Source organism: Theropithecus gelada, chromosome 2 (genome assembly GCF_003255815.1).
Source record: "Theropithecus gelada isolate Dixy chromosome 2, Tgel_1.0, whole genome shotgun sequence".
NCBI classification, from domain to species: Eukaryota; Metazoa; Chordata; class Mammalia; order Primates; family Cercopithecidae; genus Theropithecus; species Theropithecus gelada.
In genome coordinates this window covers 1,851,798-1,874,104 of record NC_037669.1, presented here as the reverse complement: position 1 = coordinate 1,874,104, position 22,307 = coordinate 1,851,798, and the positions used below count along the sequence as shown (strand labels likewise).

Here is a 22,307-nt window from a genome sequence, read left to right as displayed (position 1 = left end):
TTGTTTAAATAGGCATGCAGGCAATACATACGCAGCAGTTAAAAATATCCCTAAAATACTGGGACTCTGCATAACTTAAAAGAAATGTGTAAAGTCATAGAACTTTTTAATTTAATTCATAACTTTTTATCTTAACATCAAACATAACTAATAATTGATTATTTTATACATACAAAAAAGGATAGTGATGCTTTCTTATTGTATCCTAATACAATATATTTTTCTCCTATAAGAAAAGCTAGCAGTCCATAAACATAAATCATTCATTTATTCTCTTACATAAAAATTGTTACCTACTTAGTTCTACGTAGCAAAAGTCACTACAAAATTGTTTATCAATGTGATTAAAAAAAAACAGGAGAAACTTTTAGAGCAGACAGTCTCAAGTATTATTTTAACATGGGTAAAATAAATATATTCCACTCTGTCAAATCTTACTACGCATGAGTTATGAAGCACTGTGCAAAGCCATGCTTAGTGGATAGAAGGATGGCTACTTACCAACAGGGCGAGCTGTAGACATTACAATGGTGTGGTGAGAACATAAAAAAGAAATTAAAAAAAAAGAAAGAAAAATTATCAGAATGCATGATGTGTAATGTTACATTTAAGTATGGACAATAGAGTGATTTCTATTCTCACAATTCAAGTATGACCAAGATGTCTGGGTCTGATAAAATTGAGCGTTATAAATATAATTCTAGGAAAATAATTACTTTGACTCCGAGGACTGACTATAAGCAATTTGAGAGATATTTTAGGTAAAGTCTTATCATCATCACTTACTATAGTTATTATTTCAAAGATCTTGAGTTAAACAGCCTTGTGTTACCCCAAAGTTAAAAACCTGATGAATATCACTATTCAAGTCACAGACTAGCAAATGTCATGTCAATAAAAGAAGCCCTCGCTGTCTGATTTAAATAGCAATTGGATTTTAAGCATGGTTAGTCAGAACCATTACAAGGACTGCAGAAAAGCCCCTGACACTGCTTTTCAGTCAGGAATAAGTTAAGATCACATCACTTTTCATCCATGGACAGGGTGGATGAAAATATAACAAATAGGTTGGAACATCCTTAGAGATTTCAACTCAGTAGCTCCCTAACTACTGTTAAGCTTTTTCCTTCTTTTGGCAGAGGGCAGGGAACAATGACTGACAAGTTGATTCTTGTTCACACTGAGAACGGCTTTCAAACTGCTGCTTCAACAAATTATCATTTTTTTATTATACCATAACTTTCAATCACTAAAATCAGTGGTAATAGGCTGCCCCTGTTATTAATGCAAAGAAATTGTAAGAGATACACATGGGCTTCATAATCCTTTCCTTAAAAAGAATAACACTCTATCAGTTTAGGTGGTAAACCATTTTATGCAAAAGCAATAGACAAATATTGTAAAACACGTGATCCCGTTATCCAAATGAAGAAACAATATGCTGAGTAGTATAGGAAATTTCATGAAATCTGATATTAAAAACAGAATTTTTTCAACAGTGGTTCGCCCATATCTCAGTAGATACAGATCTAGCGCATATGTAATGTGACTCTGGAACGTCTCAATGGTTTTGTGTTGATGATGGCTCTCTGGGCAAGATAGGAACCACCACTGAACACGTATTTACACATATTCACTTAACGGATACATCATAATACCAGCTCTGTGCAATCCATAAACATAAAACGTAGTTGTCTCTATGACAGCCATGGTCTCACAATATTGTTCACAATTAAAGCAGGAAAGATTCAGACAATAGGCAATAAGGCAATTGTAGCAGTGGTATGAAAAGCCTGGTGTAGTGGAACCCTAATGTGTCCTAACATATATGGTGTGTTTGCTATAGCTAGAGGAAAAGAGGAGTAAGTTACCCAGTGTACCATAATTTCTTTCTTTTTGCAGGGGAGTGGGGAGCAGAATACAAGATTAACTATCAAAAAGAGATGACAGACTAACAATGTGAAGTTGTGGCTTATTCTAACAGATGAAGATTCTCTTAATTTTGCACTGGCAAAATGTCCAGTAGAAAAAGAACTTTTGTTCTTCATCTTTGAATTTGCACTTTTCAGCTTGCCATCTCAAGCTGAATTTCAAACATAATGTTTCCTTTAGAAATGAAAAGGCGTTTTGAGTGTAGGATATTAACAAAAGAAAAAAAAAAGAAACTGTGGTGAGAAATCATGTTTTAAATGAATAAAATATATGTCTATCTTATTTTAGGATAGAATAATTCCAACACATTAAGGCTTTATTGCTCTAGAAACAGTATTATTTTTCCAATGAGATCTTTATGCAAAGCAAATTTAAAAATTTAAAAATAGGAAAAATGTGCTTGCAAATATGCAGTTTGTATTGTCATTTTTAAGCCATTTAAAAAGTTTTATTAGTAATAAATTATTTGATTAGAATGAAAAGTCTAATCAAGGAGGTCTGTTGTTGACTGGCTTTATTTCTTCCTAATTTTACATTTGCCAAGTCAGCAAAGGGAGCTTCTTGATGTTCAGCCTCACTTTATAGTTTTTTTTTTAACCATATTTTTGAAATGGGAAACAACTGAGTAGATCTGTTTCAAATTTTGACAATTAACTCCCTTACATTTTCCCCAACTGGCTAATGTGAATGTTACGATAAAGTTTTAGCAGAAACATCACAATACATTTTTTTGTCCTTGTTACATTAGCAACATTTTATCCGGAAAAAAACCAGCAGGTGGATGTTTTCCAAATCAGCAAATTAAACTAAACTGTGTCTCTGCATTAAATGGATGAAAATGGACATGGCCTCTTGGGTCAGTTGACCCTGTTCTAATAAAACAATCCAAAGAAAGGCTGCACATTTCATTTATGTGCATAGAAAAATTAGCAAAGAAAAAAAATAAGTCATAGATAACAGTGTTGTCTTTTTTTTCCTGTTAATCTCTTAGCATGAGAAAACCCAAATGCTTTTCCTAATGGTAAAAAATAAATGTTTTTAAACAGTATTTTACTCTATATTATATTGTGTTAAGGAGATCTTTTTTAAACACAGTTTTTGAGGTTTCAGTCTTAGAGAGGTGATAAATACCTACCACAAAGAATAAACACTCTAATCCATCTACAGGATACAGATTGGGGAGAGGCCATTTAAGGTTTGCTGATTTAAAAAAAAAAAACCCTATTGAAAACAAACAATGTTTTCTATTAGTTTGGTAAGTTAGCTTCAGATATCCCCACCTAAGGAGCATGCTTTGTTAAATGAAATGTTAAGCCTGAAACTTTCAGCAAATTATGAAAACAATTAGCTGGGAAAGGTCTTAAGGCAAACAGACCACTTCAAGTCTCACTCGTCCAAGCATTCCAGCATAGAAGCAGCCCTGCCGCTTCTACCAACAAACAACTCCTCACGTTTTCTCACCATTCGTTTAAGTCAGCAAATAGTTTTCCAGTGGGACGTTTATTGGCTGGTTGTTTATTATTGTTTTCCGTTTACTTTAGAAAAAAAAAGGAAAAGAAAACTTTGGGGATACTTTGGTGTAGTGAATTGTTTTTGTAATAAGCTGCCCAGCAAACATACGACAAACGTATGAAGTTATCCACGTAGAGTGTGGGTTAAATCAAGTGTGTTCATTGGCTTACAAAGGTTATCAGATTTTCATCCTACATAATCCATATATATATCTATATATTCAATTCATATATGATCATAGTCCTTTATGACCTGTGAAGTAATGAAGAGTGAAAATGTTTTTATGCAACTAGCTGTCAATTTTGTCTAATTATGTTTTGTATCTAAATTCACACTAGAATGTCTAGAGGAAAAAAAATGGATTAGGTGAAATAAGGATGGAGCAATTGAGCAGCATGAAAAGCACCAACATTTTTCCAGGTGTGCAAAGTGCCTGTCCCCTCATAACAACCTGGAGGTAACTGAGTTTTTCATGATTTGAAGCCTAAATCATAAATCTGGCAAAAACCCTTATTCTTACCACACAAAAAACTAACCTGAGGATCCCTGATACCTTTCCTGCAACTTCCAGCTTCTCCAAACCTTTCTCCTAACCTTCTGAAACCTTCTGGGAGCAAAGCTGCACAAGGGTCTGAGGTATGACTAAGTGGGGTGAGATGTAACTGAGACTTGGAAGAAAGCATGCAGCCAATCGCTTTACCACGAAGGATGAGAGAAGGAGGCACAGTTAGTAGGGGGAGAAAGGATGTGCTCGCCTATCTTTGTTTGATTTTCTCTGAGTGTGAATGATGCCATGGGTAATGTCTATTTCAAGAGTAAGTGTTAAGTGTCCACTTGGTACTACTTGGTACCTTGGACTATATAATGTACCTCCCGTGATCAACAAGTTCCACTGAAAAGACGGTTAATTTATTCTAGTGCACTGTAAAGTTAAGTAATGCTTTCTTTCACTTACAAGCAATTCCAGTAAGTCTATAAGTGAACATTATTCCATGGCTGAGGAAGTGCATGACACTCAGAAGGTGAAAGTTATTACTAGAGCAGCACTGACTATTTCAATTATTTAAGGCCAATGAACTTCACAAATCAGTCTCTACATCAGATTATCTCAAGTCTGGAGAGTGCCTCTGTATTCATTTTCACCTTTGGAAGCATTGTTAGTTTTTTCAGATTGCTGTTTTGAATGCCGACATTAAAAAGAACTTCAAAACAGTATGCTACTAGTATAAAGTGACAAAGTGACAAACTAGTAAACAGAAAACATGAGAGTACCTTCGAAACTGATGACATTTAAAAGCAGTCAGTAGCTGAAAGCAACGGAAATGGAAAGAGTAGTATAGATCTTTTCTGTTTTTAAGATTTACTTTTAAGCCATATAAACTATTAACTTTAAACCATATAAGCAATTTACTAAATAAGAATTAATCCTTTTAAGTTATCATCACGTGGAACCAAATAATGAAAATAATTTTATTTCAATTAATGACAGAGAGGACACAAAATCTAGGCATTTTAGTACAACAAAACAGCATAATTCACTATTTTGATTGTAAGTTCACTTACCAATTTAACCAAATACTAGTGTCCTGGTTCAATTATCTTTGACATCTTAAATCTCTTACCTCGGACGGTGAGCGTAGCAGAGGCTTCCATTTTTCCAACTCGATTCTCAGCAATGCACATATAGGTGCCTTCATCTGTACTCATGGTCTTTTTAATTCTTAGTGTGTAATCATCTTTGATGTCATACCTGTGTAGAATATGAACTGGTTTTATTAAATAGTATTCGCTATATGGATAATAACATGAAGTAATCATCTTCCTTTTTCTTTTTAAACTGTATGTTACCTAAACACAAATACATACACACACAAATCAGCCATAAAGTGCAATTACTTATGTTAAAGGTATTGCTGATAAAATCAATTTCATATCTAATCTTCAGCTGCTTGTCAGTTACCTATACTTCACATACGTATACAATTCTTTCCACTGCACAACTATCAAAGGCATAATTAGCACTTTGACCTTTATGTGGTAGCTGTTGACTACTAAAGAAGATAGACACAATCTCAGTTTCTTGGTGAGTTACATTTCACTAGTTTGTTAGTCACACTGTGTTCAATAATACAATTTATTTTTAGGCACCTTGGATATTAGAGAGCTGAAATATGTTAAAGAACAAAATTTTTCTCTTATTTGTCGGCAAATCGACAAAACGGGCATTAGGTAAAAGAATTAAGGGTGTGTAATCAGCTTTTAAATAAGGAATATTAACACCTGAAACATCAGCATGCCTTGGGGTGATTTTTGGAAATGCACATATTCAGCTTGTTCACGTGCATTTATGGTTTTACCTCCACTTCATTAATGAAGCAGACCAACAAAGTGGGTCAGAAAACATAACACCAAAAATTTGGGAGCACTTGCATGAGAATATATTCTTATTTAATTCTAAGAAATTATAATGACACAAACTAAATAATCCAGCTATCGTTTTTTTCACATGTGACATTTCCTCCTGATATTTACCAGTGGTTTTTATTTCAAACACACATTTTGCAATAGTTTCTGGTTGGCCACCTTGCTTCTCTTCCTCATATATACCACAGTCAGATCCATGTTTCCAAAATATCATTTTAATTGGTCCTGTCTGCTCAAAACTAGCTGTGATTTCCTATTGTTTTCAGGACAAACACAAACATTCTAGGCTTGCATTTAAAACGACCATAACCAGATGTCTTCTACTTCTAGCTTTAGCTAGAAGAATAACCCAGCTTAACTTTATTAGAGGCTAAGGCATGAATTAATATAGTCCTAATTTATAGACCTTGGCATGACAAAAAGCACTGTCTATATACCAATCATGCCAACTAAACTTAACTACCCTTACTCTTCCATCCTTTAATTATCATGGTTACTTTTCTGTCTGCGTGCTTTGCCTTAAAATTCTGCTTATTAAATATGTCATAAGTGGTTAGGGAAATAGCTTATCCACTACTTTCTTCTCCACTCCCTTCATTGTGAAGCCATCCATTACCATACTATAAAAATCTAATTACTCCCTTTTTGAAAACTTACTGCTGCAGCAATAATTCTGCACTTAGTTACATTTTGTATTGTTATCTATTTTGATGAAGGCAGAGATCTTGTCTGCTTCACTCACCGCAATATCCACACTCCAAATATAGAGTTTTTAATATCCAGTAGCATAATCAAATGGTTAAGAGCACAGGCTCAGGAGCAAAACGGCCAGAGTTGTACTCATGGACTTGGCTTCTTCATATGCTTGCAAGGGTTGACAGTATACTTACATTTTCTGGGTCTCTACTTCCTCATTAGCAAAATAAGTGCTAAAGATAACATCTATTTCATGGAGTGAGTGTGAGCTTTAAATGACATCTAAAGTACTTAAAACAGGCACACAAAAAGCACAATACATGTTCGCTATTATTATTCCACCTACTAGGTGCTCAAGAAACACTAGTGGTGAATACATGATAAATATCTTGTTTCCTGCTGATATAAAGGCCAACTGTGAATGGCTTCAAGACTCCAAATGACTTTACCCATGTTTTTATAGTCAAGAGCAATCCTAGGCTAAAATGCATAAAAGTGTATAATACAGATAAACACTTTCTGCCTAACTTTGCCAGTAAAAATGTGAGAAAAACAATTATTTTGATAATGGCTTCAGAAAAGTTACTGGTGATGTATTTAATGTCTAATAAAAATAATCGTTTCTACAGTTAGCCTATGTACTGCATGACATGCTTAGCTGTAAGATAGAAACATTTAAATACTGTATTTTGCAGACATTTCCAATTCATCTAAAAAATTGAATTCTTGACAACTGTTTAAGCTATTTATTCTTGTTGTGTGACTTTCAGAAGTCTCTACATTGTCCTATAGCTGAGCTTTTTCAAGAGCTAAAAGAGGGGAGATAAACTTAATGGTCTAAAAAGTTTTCTCTGGATCAATACATATGTGAAGCCATGATTCCAAGTCAATAAAAGATATCGACATTGTGCATTATTTCTGATTTGTCATTGAAAAAACATTGTATGTTACCTCAGTTAAAAAAAAATGATTGCACACATTGTACAGAGTATCCTCAAAACCTTTTTCTGAATTAGAAATTGTCATTTTATAGATAAGAAAACTGACACCTAGGCAAATAAAATGACCTCCTCAAAGTCATGTTATTAATAAATAGAAAACCCAGAATTAAAACCCTGACTCTGAATGTGTCACTTTCTCATTCTATGTGTACTTCTCTGCAAGTAAATAGTTTAATTTTAAAATGCTAACTTAACACAGTAAGACATATAACTATGTAATGTGCACAGAAAAATAATTTCATATTCAGCAAATATTTAGTTATAGCGTATGACAAAATTTTACTTCACTTTAGAGACATTCATTACAGAGAAGACAACATGGAAACTAAATAAAATGTAAAAGTTATCTCCTGCTTTCTGCTTTAGTTAAAAAAAAATGTGTTTATTCTAATCACCAGAAAACTGCAAATCAAAACCACAATGAGATACTGTCTCACACCAGTCAGAATAGCTACTATTAAAAAGTCAAAAAATAGCACATGCTGATGATGCTATGGAAAAAAGAGAATGCTTACACACTGCTGGTGAGAATGTAAATGAGTCCAGACACTGGGGAAAGCAGTTTGGAGATTTCTCAAACAACTTCAAACAGAACTACCATTTGACTCAGTAATCCAATTATCGTGTACATAGCCAAAAGAAAATAAACAGTTTCACCAAAAAACCCCCACAAGCACTTGCATATTTATTGCAGCACTATTCATAATAGCAAAGATATGGAATCAACCTTGGTGCCCATCAACAGTGGACTGAATAAGGAAAATGTGGTGCATATATACCATGGAATACTACACAGTCATAAAAAAGAAGGAAATCGTGTTCTCACTTCTAAGTGGAAGCTGAAAATTGGGTACACATGGATATAAAGATGGAAGAATAGACACCGGGGACTCCTAGAGGAAAGAGAGACGGAGGGGTCAAGGGCTGGAAAACTATCCGCTGGGTAGTATGCTCTCTTCCTGGGTGATGACACAATTTGTACCCCAAACCTCACTGTCACACAATATACCCATGTAACAAACCTGTACATGTACCTCCAAATCTAAAATAAAGGTTGAAATTTTTTAAAAAATTAAAAATGTTTATTTAAAAATTACAAAATACATAATATTTGAACCCAAACTTAGCCTGAAATCTGACTTCCTGAGATTTTTTTTTTTTATCATTTTAAAGGAAGGTGGAAACAAGAATAGGAATGAGATTTTGTTTGTTTGTTTTTTAATTAATGGTACGTTGATCGGGGATACAAGTAATTGTGCATTCTATGATTGCATATTACCTTCCTTGTGAAAAGTTAACATTAACTATTACTTGGGAAGAATAAAATGAATTAGTCTTAACAACTTATAAAAGAGATGACCTTTCAAAGAGACTGTGCCATTAAAATCAAACAGCAAATCTATTTTTTTTTCTACCTATACAACAGGTTTTCGGATATAGATTGTAAAACTGTGGCCAAGGCCAATAGTCTGGTGACATGGCCCAGGTTTGTTAGAAAACGTGTAAGTACAGAAGGTAACTAAATCCATTTCCAGTGAGACAGGGATGTGTTGGAGTAAAAAGAAGTTTTGGGTAATAGTTTTTAACGGTCTTGCATATCACAGTGCCCAGCATAGTTCGTAGGAATTAGTAGATGCTCTTCAACATTGCCATCTTTTCATTTCCCTTGATGATCACTGACGTTTGAAAAGATTATAATAAACATTCCATTATTTTATTCAAGACATGCTGATGACACATCTATGCATTGCATCCAAATTTGGGGATACATGACATGATAGGATTCAGAGCCTAGTGAAATGATGTCTGACTCCACATTGGGGTAGATCAGAACTATCTCCGAGGCTCTCTCCAGCTAACACACATTTCCTGGGGCCGTGTCTTGTCTTTCTCCAATTAAAAGTAAAAGCCACAATGCATATCTTGCTATGTCCCATCACACTGGGATGTTGTAATTTAAAAACAAACAGGCTTCGAGTACTTAGTTATTGAAATGCTCACAATCTTTTAAATTCTCATTTCTCACTGAATCTTTGCCTGAGGAAAGACTGCAAATATTATCAGCGGTTTATATGATGTATTTATATCAGAATACTTTGAATACATATAAAGGGATTGACTCGCTAGGCTAAATGAAACCTTTAAAAGTTCACTTTCTGCAACCGTCCCTCAACACTTGAATCCTATCTGCAACATGCAACCAATCAGTCCTCCAGCTTGTTTCTATGACAAGTGGTCTACTCCATCTTTGAACATCTCTATTAGAAGATCTTCTATGTATGATAACACAAAACATTTCTTCCCAAAGTTACTACTAACAGTACTACTCCTTGTGCCAAACAGAAAAGTATACTCTCTCTCCTACAAGAGAGCTTTTTCAATTTTGGGTCTCTTATGAATTATCTCATCTTCAGGTCAACTCTTCCTAACAGCAGCAACCATATACTGTACAATAATCCCCCTTTATTCAGATGGAATATGTTCCACGACTCCTAGTAGATGCCTGAAACCACAGATGGTACTGAACTACAAATACACTACACGAGACAGTCAATCTGATAACCAAGAGGGCTCCTAAGTGACTAACTGGTAGGTAGTGTGCATAGCGTGGATACGCTGGACAAAGGGATGATTTGTGTCCTGGTGGAATGAAGCAGGACAGTCCAAGCTTTCATCGTGTTACTCAGAATGCTGTGCAGTTTACATCTGATGAATTGTTTATTTCTGGACATTTTCATTTAATATTTTTGAACCACAGTTGACCAAGGGTAACTGAAGCCACAAAGAGAAAGTACAAAATTGCCAATCAGAAGGGACGACTGTAACAGCAGTTATTTTATGTCAAGGCTTCAAAGGGAATTAAGAGCATCAGTACAGATCTACTGATTGATAATCATAAATCTGATTATGTCACTGAACTGTTCGAAGCTATCCAATGGCTTCTCATTCGGTCGCTCAGAATAAAACCTATTTATTTATGGTGTTTAAAGCTTTAGATAATCTGGTCCTTGCCTAGCTCTCAAACTTCATGTTCACTCTGTTCCAGTCACATGGCTTTTCTTTTACTTGTTCAATGTAAGAAGCCAGTTCTACTGTGTCTTTGTAGTCCTTTTGCAAATTCACGGAATGTTCTTCCTTTATGTTTTCCATGGCTGACCCTTTTTGACTTTCAGGATGTCCCAAATATCATTCCCTTACACATGTCTTTCCTGCCTAAGAAATCTAGTTACTATCCACCAATCCAGTTACTTTTTAAAAATTACTTTCTTTTTATTCTTTGCTTTCATATTTACTTTGTCACTTTTTAATACATTTTATTTTCTTCAAAGTACATATCTTCACCACATCATTTGTTTCCTTATTTCTTGTCTTCTTTATTTCCAACAGCATGTATGTTCCATGGGAATGAGGACTGGTTCTCTCTTGTTTTAAACTATATACCCCAAGTACAATCAAACAGTGCCTGAGATACTGGAGGTGTTCAATGAATGCTTATTGAAAAAATGATGATGCACCAACCAATGCTTGAAATTCTTTTCTACTTCCTTTATGGCATGGTTACCAGTGCAACGATTATATGACGTACTGAAAGATTAACTAATTTGAAATATAACAAGATATTGTATCAAGAAGCATAGTAATGTTGTGTTTATATATCAGCAATTAGCTCTGAAATATTAGTTAAATTCATATTGATGTGATACTGAAAATGTAAGAACTTGGAATATTTAATACATTAATGCTACTAGCTATATGGAGATAACTTGGCAATTTGAGTGGCAATCTACACATTTGGTTTACATATTATCATTAATAAATTACTCTGTAAATTAGTAAAATGAATAAGTAAATAATTTCTCTTTCTCCACCAAAATAAATGAAATAATTTTAGCAGAATGTATAAAACAAATGTGAAGACTGAGAGAAAACAATGTAAGCTTTGTGTTTTGTTCCATGCTTTCAAATATATAAGCTCATTATTTTGGCAGAGCAGTTTCAAGTCACACATCTTATGAAAATAAAATATAACAGTAAAAATATATTTGCATAGTATTCTCAAATATACTCTTTCATTTATCCTCATAACAATTCTGGTAGGTAAGTTGGGAAGCTATTATTTTCCCCATTTTAAAAATTAGAAAATGTACATAGATAAAATTCAACTTGAAAGCAAACCATATAGCTGTTCTTAGACATTTATAAAATCTGGCATAGCACAAATTGGGATATTATGTTCAATTTTATTCCTCGTTTCTTAAGAAAGGAATTATGGCATGTGTAAAAATAATAATTTCAAAGAACTTTGTTAAAGTCTTGAAAAGCATGAAGATATGAATGAGTGAACATGAAAATATTCAGCTAATCCAATATTATTAAGGGAGAACATATGGAGCCTAAATAAAGTACCTCTAGGATAATAGATAAAAATTCTCTTTTATTATGCAATAATAAGAAAATACGTGGAAATTGGTCATTTCAAGACACTAACAGATCATACATTCTGAGACATAGTACAGAATTTCAAAATTGTTGAGCCTAGTCTAATGTCCTAATATTAATATTAGAAAAATAGTTCTTTGTTATCCAGTGCCCTGGAATTCATCGGTAGCAAAGGTTTAGACCGTATTGGAATCTAAGTCCCCTGGCGCAATCTTCATCAACTATATTACAAAGATTTTTACCCAGCTTTTCACCAAGGGACAATATAAGCACTCAATTTTTTAAAATCCTGATGTATGAATCCATACAAGGAAATTAAAGTAAACAGGAGATATACTACCAAAAGAGTAGCTGCTTCTTAGAATTTTTTCTTAATGTGTTCAAAGAATAAACAGTTAACATCACAGTTAAGCTTTTAATGGCTGTTGTTATTAGAATTCAGGTCTCATGGTCTGGGTACTGAAGTTTACCTTGGATTGCATAAATTTGTAGGGGTGTGTGTGTGTGTGTGTGTGTGTGTGTGTGTTGGCCTAGCAATATTTTAAAATTATTTAAACAATTGACATAATTTAAAAAGTGGACATTTTTAACCTACAAATTTGAATTTTCAAATCAAGATCTGTCTTACTCCAAAGTACAAGCTCTTTCTGCTTCGTCACACTGCTGACTCAACAAACCTAATACAACTGTACACCATAAAGACACTACTGTTCCTCCCAACATCACCAATCCACTATGCCAGTCGGTAGTCTGACAGTACCTACAAAAATCCCGGAAGACTCAATCAAATTCTGATACCTATGAATATTTACATTAAGAAGTGTCTTATGTCACAGAAAGGATAGGCCTGTAATTGTGATCAGATTAACTCCTATCTGCAAAAGCTTGAGAAATATAAACACTACTTTTAAAGAAATTATGTCTGACTGACTTCAAAATCTAGAATGCAAATAGTTGGTTCATTACGAATTTCACATGTAGGCAATCTGAAGCAAAACATGACAAAGTCTCTTTCCCAAAGTCACAGACAGAGGCAGTTAGAGTTGGGGAAAAGCTTTTGTGACTATCCACTACCAGCCTCTGCCTTCCCTAATGGGTCACAGTTTCCCTAAGTCAACAACGTGCTCCCTAAAACTACCAGGTTTCAAGAATTTTCCCAGGTCTAATAAATGTGGCTTTATTTCTTAGATTTCTTTCTAGATACATTGGTCCATATTTAATAGTAATCTAATTGTAACCATTACATTGGAAAATTGGGAAAACATGCATTTCTCCCTTGAAAGCAAATATTGACAGAGTGATATGATAAGTTACAAATAACATCTCCTTACATTTAAAGATATCTTTATAGTGTACAACAGGGCTTTACATATAATTGCACAGCAGTAAATAACTTAGAGAAAATGCCTGTTTCCAAATACAATTTTCCATAAAATGCTGACATTGCTATCTCAAGTTATAAAATGACTGGAACTCTTTACAAGTACATTTATTTTTCTAACAAACAGCAGCATGCATTTTCTATTGGATGTGTGTGTTTATTGCTCTGTGTGCATTTGCATTGGGCAAGTAGGTATTTATGTATTGGTGACTTTGTGCTCAGTTTCAAAACCTCCAGAAACTATCAATATTTTTTCTCAATATTCCTCTAAAATCAACTGTAACACCGGGAGGTTCATAAATGTTTTTCCTGATGTATATATCCTTTAACATTATTTTCTTATTAAACAATCAAAGGTATTTGTATTTTGCTTTTTATTGCATTTAGCCTTCTTTTTCTTTTCTTTTCTTTTTCTTTGGGAGGGAGTCTGGCTCTGTGGCCCAGGCTGGAGTGAGCGGCGCCATCTTGGCTCCCTGCAAGCTCCGCCCCCCGGGTTCCCGCCATTCTCCTGCCTCCGCCTCCCGAGGAGCTGGGACCACAGGCGCCGCCACCGCGCCCGGCTGGTTTTTTGTATTTTTAGTAGAGACGGGATTTCACCGTGTTAGCCAGGATGGTCTCGATCTCCTGACCTCGTGACCCGCTCACCTCGGCCTCCCAAGCATTTAGCCTTCTTTAAACAGTCTAGAATAAATTTTCAAGAAGTAGAGTTTATTTTGGTATGAAACGGCTACTTCGTAACATGGTATAATATTATATTATACATGATCAACACGAGCGGATGATCATATGTAATGATCAGTGTCAATGTAGAAGGTATCATTGGCTGTAATTAAAACCAAGAAAAAAAGAAACAGATGACAAAACATTACTGATGAGGAAATTCAAATAGAAATTTGGTGATTTCCATTTTGAAATCTGGCAGTCTTTGACTTAAATAAATGCAATCATTGTTGCCAGGCTTGATTAATGAGAGTTGTACAATCGTGTGCTGACAGTCCCCACCATAGAGATACCTTATTTTTTCTGATATGAAACACTGCTGAAAAATGCAACCCAATCAGATTTGGCCCCTGGACAACATGTGCTATCATCACTGTACCGTGAACTGAGATTGATTGGTAACCAGCTGTGACAAAGTGGAGAAGCTCCTCTGTGTTTTTGTGTTTTGTTTTTTTTTTTCTCAAGGAAGAAAAAAAGAAAACAAAAACTGTATTGTGTCAAAATCATTACCATCTGTTCAGCTGAATAATAAACAAAACAAAGTAAATTTATTTTAATACTTAAAACCCACAGTTTGCATGCATAATTGTTTGTGTGTGATCTTATATTTGAAGAATAATCTTAAAAGCGCTTCAAAAGAGAAATATTAAGTATGTTTTACAAAACAAAGTACTATACTCTAAAACCACTTCCAAATTTACATAAAAGAATCTATGTTATTTTTTCCTCATAAACATACCTGCTTTCATACCTAGTGGAAAGATTTCCTATACAGCTAAATTTACTTTTAAAATATCAAACAGGAATTGAAAACTGGCAAAACTTTATAACCACATTTTATTCATTACTCATACTTTGCAATTATTGATGCACATTAAGCCTCAAGGGTAGTAACTTCTCATGATTTTCTAGCTGTTAAGAATATAATTCAGACAATTTAGGGATTCCCAAGCCTTCCACAATGACCATAGAATTTAGGAGGAGAAAACAAATTAAGAAATATAAATTAAAATTTTTATTACAAACTGGCATTTTATCATGCTTAGCTCAAGCCTGTGTATCTCATCACCTTGTTTGAGTTATGTGAGGACTCTATAAAACTTCCTGACTGGCCATTCTCATCTCAAAAGCACCTTTGTTTTTCATGGAAGGAAATTTATTTTCTCAACATACTTAGTTTTCAAAATCACCTACTACTTCTTATTATAAGAATTCTGGCTCCAATTCTAGAACAAGTGTTTTGAATTAGCACTTAAAATTTTATTATGCATCTGCTGTGTTAATCGTTAAGTTGGCCAATAGTAAAAACTATGAATTGAACCAGGAAACATTTAATGTCTATATGAGTAAATATTTCTTTCCCTTTAAGGAGACCTGAAAAGTTTGGTTTCAATTTTCGAAACACTTCCACTCAATTCAAATAGCGGAAAGTCAACCTATACCTTTCAGACTCTTTCAGAAAGTAAAGGTCTATAACTACAGGCATTCCATAGTTCCACAAGTCAAGACAATTTCACTGTGGAGCTTTCTATGAAAATGTCACGTAGTGTATTGTCTTACTTTCAACAGAAGAATTTTTAGGATAAAATCACTTATTCATCTTATGGAACCCTGTACTGATGTTTTATACATACCCACTAATCAGTTCTCCTGTGCCATACTATGGACATGGAGATCCGTCCATCTAGAACTTGCTGACAGTGTTGTTCAATTACATTAAAACATGCATTTTAGTAACTCACAAGTTTACTCAAGGCACACTTCTATGGACTATAAACTTTCCTGCAGAAAGTTAAATCTTCTACCTCTTTCAATTTTGAGAGTTGAAAATAGGAGGCCGGGCGCGGTGGCTCAAGCCTGTAATCCCAGCACTTTGGGAGGCCGAGGCGGGTGGATCACGAGGTCAGGAGATCGAGACTATCCTGGCTAACATGGTGAAACCCCGTCTCTACTAAAAATACAAAAAAAAAAAACTAGCCGGGCGTGGTGGTGGGCGCCTGTAGTCTCAGCTACTTGGGAGGCTGAGGCGGGAGAATGGCGTGAACCCGGGAGGCGGAGCTTGCAGTGAGCCGAGATCACGCCACTGCACTCCAGCCTGGGAGCACAGCGAGACTCCGTCTCAAAAAAAAAAAAAAAAAAGAAAAGAAAATAGGAAACTTTGCTCAATTTTTCTAAAATGATCTCTCCACAATTTTTCAAGTAATATCTTTGCACAGGCAACACTTGAAACTGGTATTAAGAATCACATAAGCACTTATTGGCAATCTAATTCCATATGATGCTTTCTTAATCTTTAATATTTAAGGTGTATTCTAAAGGCAAGCTCTTAAATCACCTTTGAGGCCTGAGACCCCAAAATGAACACAATAAGCCATTATTTGGTTGGTACAGACTGAGTTTTTGTTTTTAATCTATAGACAACCATAAGTCACACTTTTCTTTTTGTCTACAATATAATGCAGGCTAATGTTTACAGTTTGGGTGAAGTGAATATTTGCCAATTCTCTCAGGGATGAGGTTGCAAGCAATTTCTGGGCAGGGCATCTTAGAGAAGTATGAGAGACAGATATCCTTTTAAGAAAACGAAAATGTTCACAGCATTCATTGTAAAATAAAAGAAATAAAAAACCCTGGGAGGTTACACTTGCAGGGAACTAGTAAGATGCAAGGTTATTCAAGTGTGCTTGCTGTTCTGTTCCGAAGACCTCGACAGAAAACCAAAATGAAACTTGAAATACGGTGGCCTCCTCATCTTGTCTTAATTAACCAAGCCAAACAGTATTTTAGCCTCTCTTGACTTCCCATACTCTACCCCTGCTTACCTTCATCCTCCAGTGACCACTGGCTCTCTCGTCTGCCTGACCCACCAATGTAAAATCCCTATGCTAACCTTCCTTTCACACAGCTGAGAGAGCAAGACATTTTCCAACTAAAAAACTAAGCAGGCCGGGCGCGGTGGCTCACGCTTGTAATCCCAGCACTTTGGGAGGCCGAGGCAGGTGGATCACCTGAGGTCGGGAGTTCAAGACCAGCCTGACCAATATGGAGAAACCCCGTCTCTACTAAAAATACAAAAATTAGCCGGGGTGGTGGCACATGCCTGTAATCCCAGCTACTCGGGAGGCTGAGGCAGGAGAATCGCTTGAACCCGGGAGGCAGAGGTTGCGGTGAGCCGAGATCACGCCATTGCACTCCAGCCTGGGCAAAAAGAGTGAAACTCTGTCTCAAAAAAAACAAAAAACAAAAAACAAAAACAAAAAAACTAAGCAAAGACAAACAAATAAAAAAGATGTTTACCACAACTGGACAATCATTGATTTAATGAAGTGCAGATTTCCGCTCATAAGGTAACTAGGCCAAAAAGACTAGGACTTGAACCGTTGCCAAGGAATTTGGGTACTGACCACCTTGGAACTAGAGCCTCTCTCTGGAGTGTGGGCAATGAAACCAAACTTCAGCTGGGCTCTTTCAGAGGTCCAAGCATCCTGCTCACCCTAAACCAGAACTCCTTCCAAGTTTTAACCAGTGGAGCCTGTGGCTGTCTTCTGAGTGCCCGTCTCTCCCATCTTCCATTCCTATGGCAAACATGGGACAGGAATGTTTGCCACAGGAATGGCAATAGAAACTCTAGGGATTAATTCTCTTGGCAAATTTGTGGCCAGCTGTGAAGTTCCCAGCCTGTTGTGTTCATCACCCAAGTTTCCATCTTCTCCTGTCATCTTATTCTCTTGTTTTTCATTTCCTCTGAAGTGAGTTTCATCTCCTCTAATATAACCCCTCACAAAATTTTTGTGGCCATCTCCACAAGGATTTTTCACTGTGCTTTCTAAACTACCTGTTTCCTGATTTGTGAAGTGTCCTTTTCGTCTGTCTTTCTCAGGTATTTCTCCTCCATGCCTTTATGCAAATCTGGCTATTTCCTGAGGGTTTGCCTTCTGGAGGAAAGGCAGAGGAAGAGGGAAAATGAAGACCACACCTCCGACCATTCCAAGCAATGACTCCGTGTCTGACACAGAGTAATTACTCAATAAATATTACTTGAATGAGATACTTATTCTCTCTCATGCAAATAAAATACAGCAAACCAAAACAAAATTCAGCTTCATTGAGTCTCATGTCATCCAGTTTTGAAATGAAATATGTAGAATTTCTTCTTCGTTAAGATGATAATTAATAGGCCTTACCTCACAGGGCTGTTGTAAGAGCTAAATGATTCAATACATTCAGAGTTTTGAGATTTGCACAAGGCACATAGTAAATCCTCAGTAAATGTCATCTAACATTTTCCATAGTTGACCTCACTTCATTCTTATCACCACTTCCAGTGATATTATTGTCTCTATCTCTTTTTGGCCATTGTCCTCTCTGGCCTTTGGAATGGCTTTGCCTTTGAAATCTGAGGTTCAAATGTATGATCCTGCCATAACCTTGGTTGTGTATTCCTCACTTAATCAGTTCACAGACTGAACCTCTTCCTCCATGTCTCTCTCTCAACCCTTTGTATCTTCGTTACTTTCTCTACCCTGCTTAGATGTCGTGATCCATAAGTTGCTTGTCTATATCTTCAGTTACCTTGTTCCATTGCTTTAATGTTGCATTTGCCTGGCAAAACCCCAATTTTATATTAATACAACAGTTTACCGTCTTCTTTAAATATATACAGTAGACTAAGAAAAACTTCAATTCACCCTTGACTGGCTCTCTGGAGGGCTCAGGGAGTAATTCAAACTTCTGAACTCAGTCTATATATGACATCCTCATCGGTCTCTGGCCACTTCGCCAGGCCCCTCTTACACTCGAGCATTCAACTATACCCCAGAATTCTTGGGCTGTCTCTTGCATCCCTGCACATGCTGAGCCTTCACATCTGGTCCACTCTCCATACCTCCCATCTCTCTCTCCCATTAGCCCCCCTACTTCTGCTTATGCTGACACAGGATTAACTTAATATCTACTTATACCTCTAGATTTCAAGCTCCATAAAAGCATGGCCCTGTCACTTTTATTAACGGTTGTATCCTCAGAATACAAGTAGTACAGTTACTTGAACCTAGTAGGCAGTCATGACAAATTTGTTCATGAGGGAATAAACGAAGGCTGTACACATGCAGGAAGAGGAAGGTTATGTTCTTTCATTGGCATCAAACATTGCTCATGACAAAATGCCAAGTGTTCACAAAGGAGACACTGGGGACATCACACAGTATATTTTGAGCAGAAGAATCACTTCATTTTCTGTTTAATGAACTTTGAACTCTGTCTGAGTTTGTTCAAAGTTATATCTTCTAGTCATTATTTTCCACTTCAAATATTCTATGTCCAATGCCTTCCAATTCTGAATATTAACACAATTAACACAGTTTTTCACAGGACCCAGGAGCCACCCTCGAACCTAGTTCAAGATAGTTATAAGTTATAGTTGTAAGTTATAGCTCAAGGTAGATATAAGTTAAAGAGAATATCCTTGCTCACACCTGTCTTTGTTCTATTATTTAACCTGAAAACCTTATGAAAGAAACCATACCCTAATGCATGAAGGATTGTGAAGCTGGGCAAAGACAAGGTGCAGGGGAACTTGCTGCTTTTCCTTTGTGTTTGCTGAAGACAGGACAGAAATTTACAAATACAAAAGGTCTTTCTACCTTCCTTCCTATCTTCCCACCTGTAGACAGACTGTAATTTCTCCCTTGCAACCTTTATCAGCTTAGAGATGGCACCAGAAGAATCTGGGAGCAAACTACTCTTTCCTATTCTCCTGCCTCTGAAGCCTAGGACTACTTTGTCTTGTCACTTTTCTAAAATTGATGTTTTTTGTTGAAGATACTATGGAAACCAGACTCGTAAACCACTGCTTTGAGTTAGCTCTCTCTCATTTTGACGTACACTATACTCATTAATAAACCTGTTTCCTCTTGTTAATCTGTGTTTTGTTGAAGGAGTCTATCCCAACTACAACTTATGAGAGTTGAGAAAAAAATTCATTTTCTCCCCTCACACATGCACCCCTGTTGCCTACATGAAGAAACCGAAGTTTGATCTTCAGCAGTAAAAAAAGAGCAAGGTCTAAAAGTTGTTTTTTAAAAATATTTTAAGATTAAAAATTAAGTTTTTAAAAAATATTTTAAGATAAAAATTAAGTTTATGTTAAAAGGCATATGATAAAAATTACAAATGTATTCCATTATTGATAAACCCTTCATTTATACCAAATATTAACATGAAAGAACTTGCCATAATTTTAGAATTTACTTAGAATATTTTAAATCACTGACATTGTAGTCATTATTTTTTGTCATTACACTATGAATAGCTGCAGAAAGTGCATTGACCTATCACTGACAATTACGTTGCTGTTCCCAAAAATGCAGGGAACTTTAATATCAACTATAGCTGTTCTGGTTTTCACTAAATTGAGAACTCCTGAACATTTAGAGATTTAAATATACTTATATATTTAATATGTATATATTTATCTTATACTATCTTAAAAATATGTATAAATCTCTAAACTTTGAATATATACATTTATATATAACATGTAACTTTTACTGTATAGCTTATACCATTTTACAATATATGTTATATATAAATTTTTGTAATATATAAAATTTTCACGATTTTACTGTGTATTTAAAAATTATATATACTATATAAATACATATTTAAAGACTAGAGATTCAAATATAGAGACCTGTTGGCAAAATTTTGAGAAAGACATATAGAGATGGCTGGAACTTTTAATTTAGTGAAAATCAGAATAATCATTAAAGTTCCCTGCAGTTCTGAGAACAAGATATATATGTGCTTTGTGAAATCATGTACTACTTCTTTCCACATTCATTTAAGATAGAATCCAAAGCATTATAGAGTTTAGATTATAGAGAAAGAGTTTCTTGTTTCTTTGGTTTATCATGATCAGAAAGGAGTATTTCATTATTTTCATTATTGTCCTTAATATGTAACACTCTTTTGACAAATTTTCCACTAACTTTTCATAGATTATTTAAATAAAACCTGGTGCAACTTCCTGAATTTATTAATTTTAAATACTTCAAAAATATTGTAGGTATTATTTTCAGTAAGTTCTTAACTAAGTAGAACTTGGAAATTTACTGTTAAAAATAGAAATATATTACAACTAAGAAGAACAACTAAGGAGAACATTTGTTCTTATTGGAACCAATAAAGTTGTGGAAGCAAGTTAAGTTATCCTTTCATTTAGAAATAATTGTTTCACTGGATCAAATACTTTCAAAACTGGTTTTACAATAGGATTAGAAATTGCATTATCAGATTTGGAAAAGTAGATATATCTCAGAGCTGTGTGTTTGGGTAGAAATTATCCTAAACTTTAAGTTCTTTTAGGAAAGGACTTCAGGCATCACATCCACAAGAATCCACAGCACTCACAGACCAGACTCGAAGTTTTTAGATAGGCAGAGCCCATTCTCGCAGTCTTCCCTGTGCAAGAAGAAATGCTGTGATAAGAGACAGCCCATCCACGGTAAAATTGGTAAAATGCATTTCCCAATGTGCCATCTATTTGGCGGCCTTGCTGTCTTTGTTGGACAAATGCTAAGAAGTCTCCTTCCTCAGTGTTCAAACTGAGAACTAGCTGGGGAAGTGACTACATCATCAGAGGGATGGTCAGTCCGGGATGCTGTGGAAGATTCAAAAGGCTCTCTTCTTTTTCTTTTTTCTTTGGCCAAGAGAAACTTCCTCTTGAAACGTGTTTATGGAATAATTCACGAATTTCATACAACCTCGTAGGAACACTTCTGATCATTAAATGTTTTGCATAACTTGTGGGTTTGTAGGTCTATTTGAAAATGAGGTTTGAACATTTCTCTAAGATATTCTTCACTAGTTTCGTCAATTCAGCAAATATTTGCAAGGAATATAAAGAAAAATTATCTGCCTTATATATTCTAGAAAAGGTGGAAATATCCATTCATCTCAAATCACTAGAAAACCAACAGGTCCTCTTCTTGTGTTCAATGATGACATGCCTACATCAAACCAAATTATGATATTATTCATTTATCCCATTTTGCATAACCATCATATCTAAGGTAACAAAAAAAGGTTATTATATTTGAAGTCTACTTCAGTGAATTATATTCTATTATTTTTGCCCTAACATTAAAAACAAACAAAAAAAATTACATAAAATAACTAATTGGGCAATGCCCAGATTGATT

At 35.2% G+C, this 22,307-nt stretch overlaps 1 protein-coding gene across 6 annotated transcripts in view; it reads right to left on the bottom strand.

Annotated features, from left to right (window-relative positions):
* The window catches only part of ROBO2 (roundabout guidance receptor 2), a 1,769,701-nt gene that overhangs the window by 122,736 nt on the left and 1,624,658 nt on the right, over positions 1–22,307 (bottom strand). For 3 of the 6 annotated variants that reach the window (XM_025376508.1, XM_025376507.1, XM_025376510.1), the window contains 2 exons: positions 5,067–5,194; positions 502–513 (listed from right to left, as the gene is read on the bottom strand). In XM_025376508.1, the coding sequence (XP_025232293.1) occupies positions 502–513; positions 5,067–5,194 (140 nt within the window). The remainder of the gene's footprint in view (positions 1–501; positions 514–5,066; positions 5,195–22,307) is intronic. The other 3 variants (XM_025376509.1, XM_025376512.1, XM_025376511.1) reach the window with 1 other exon arrangement.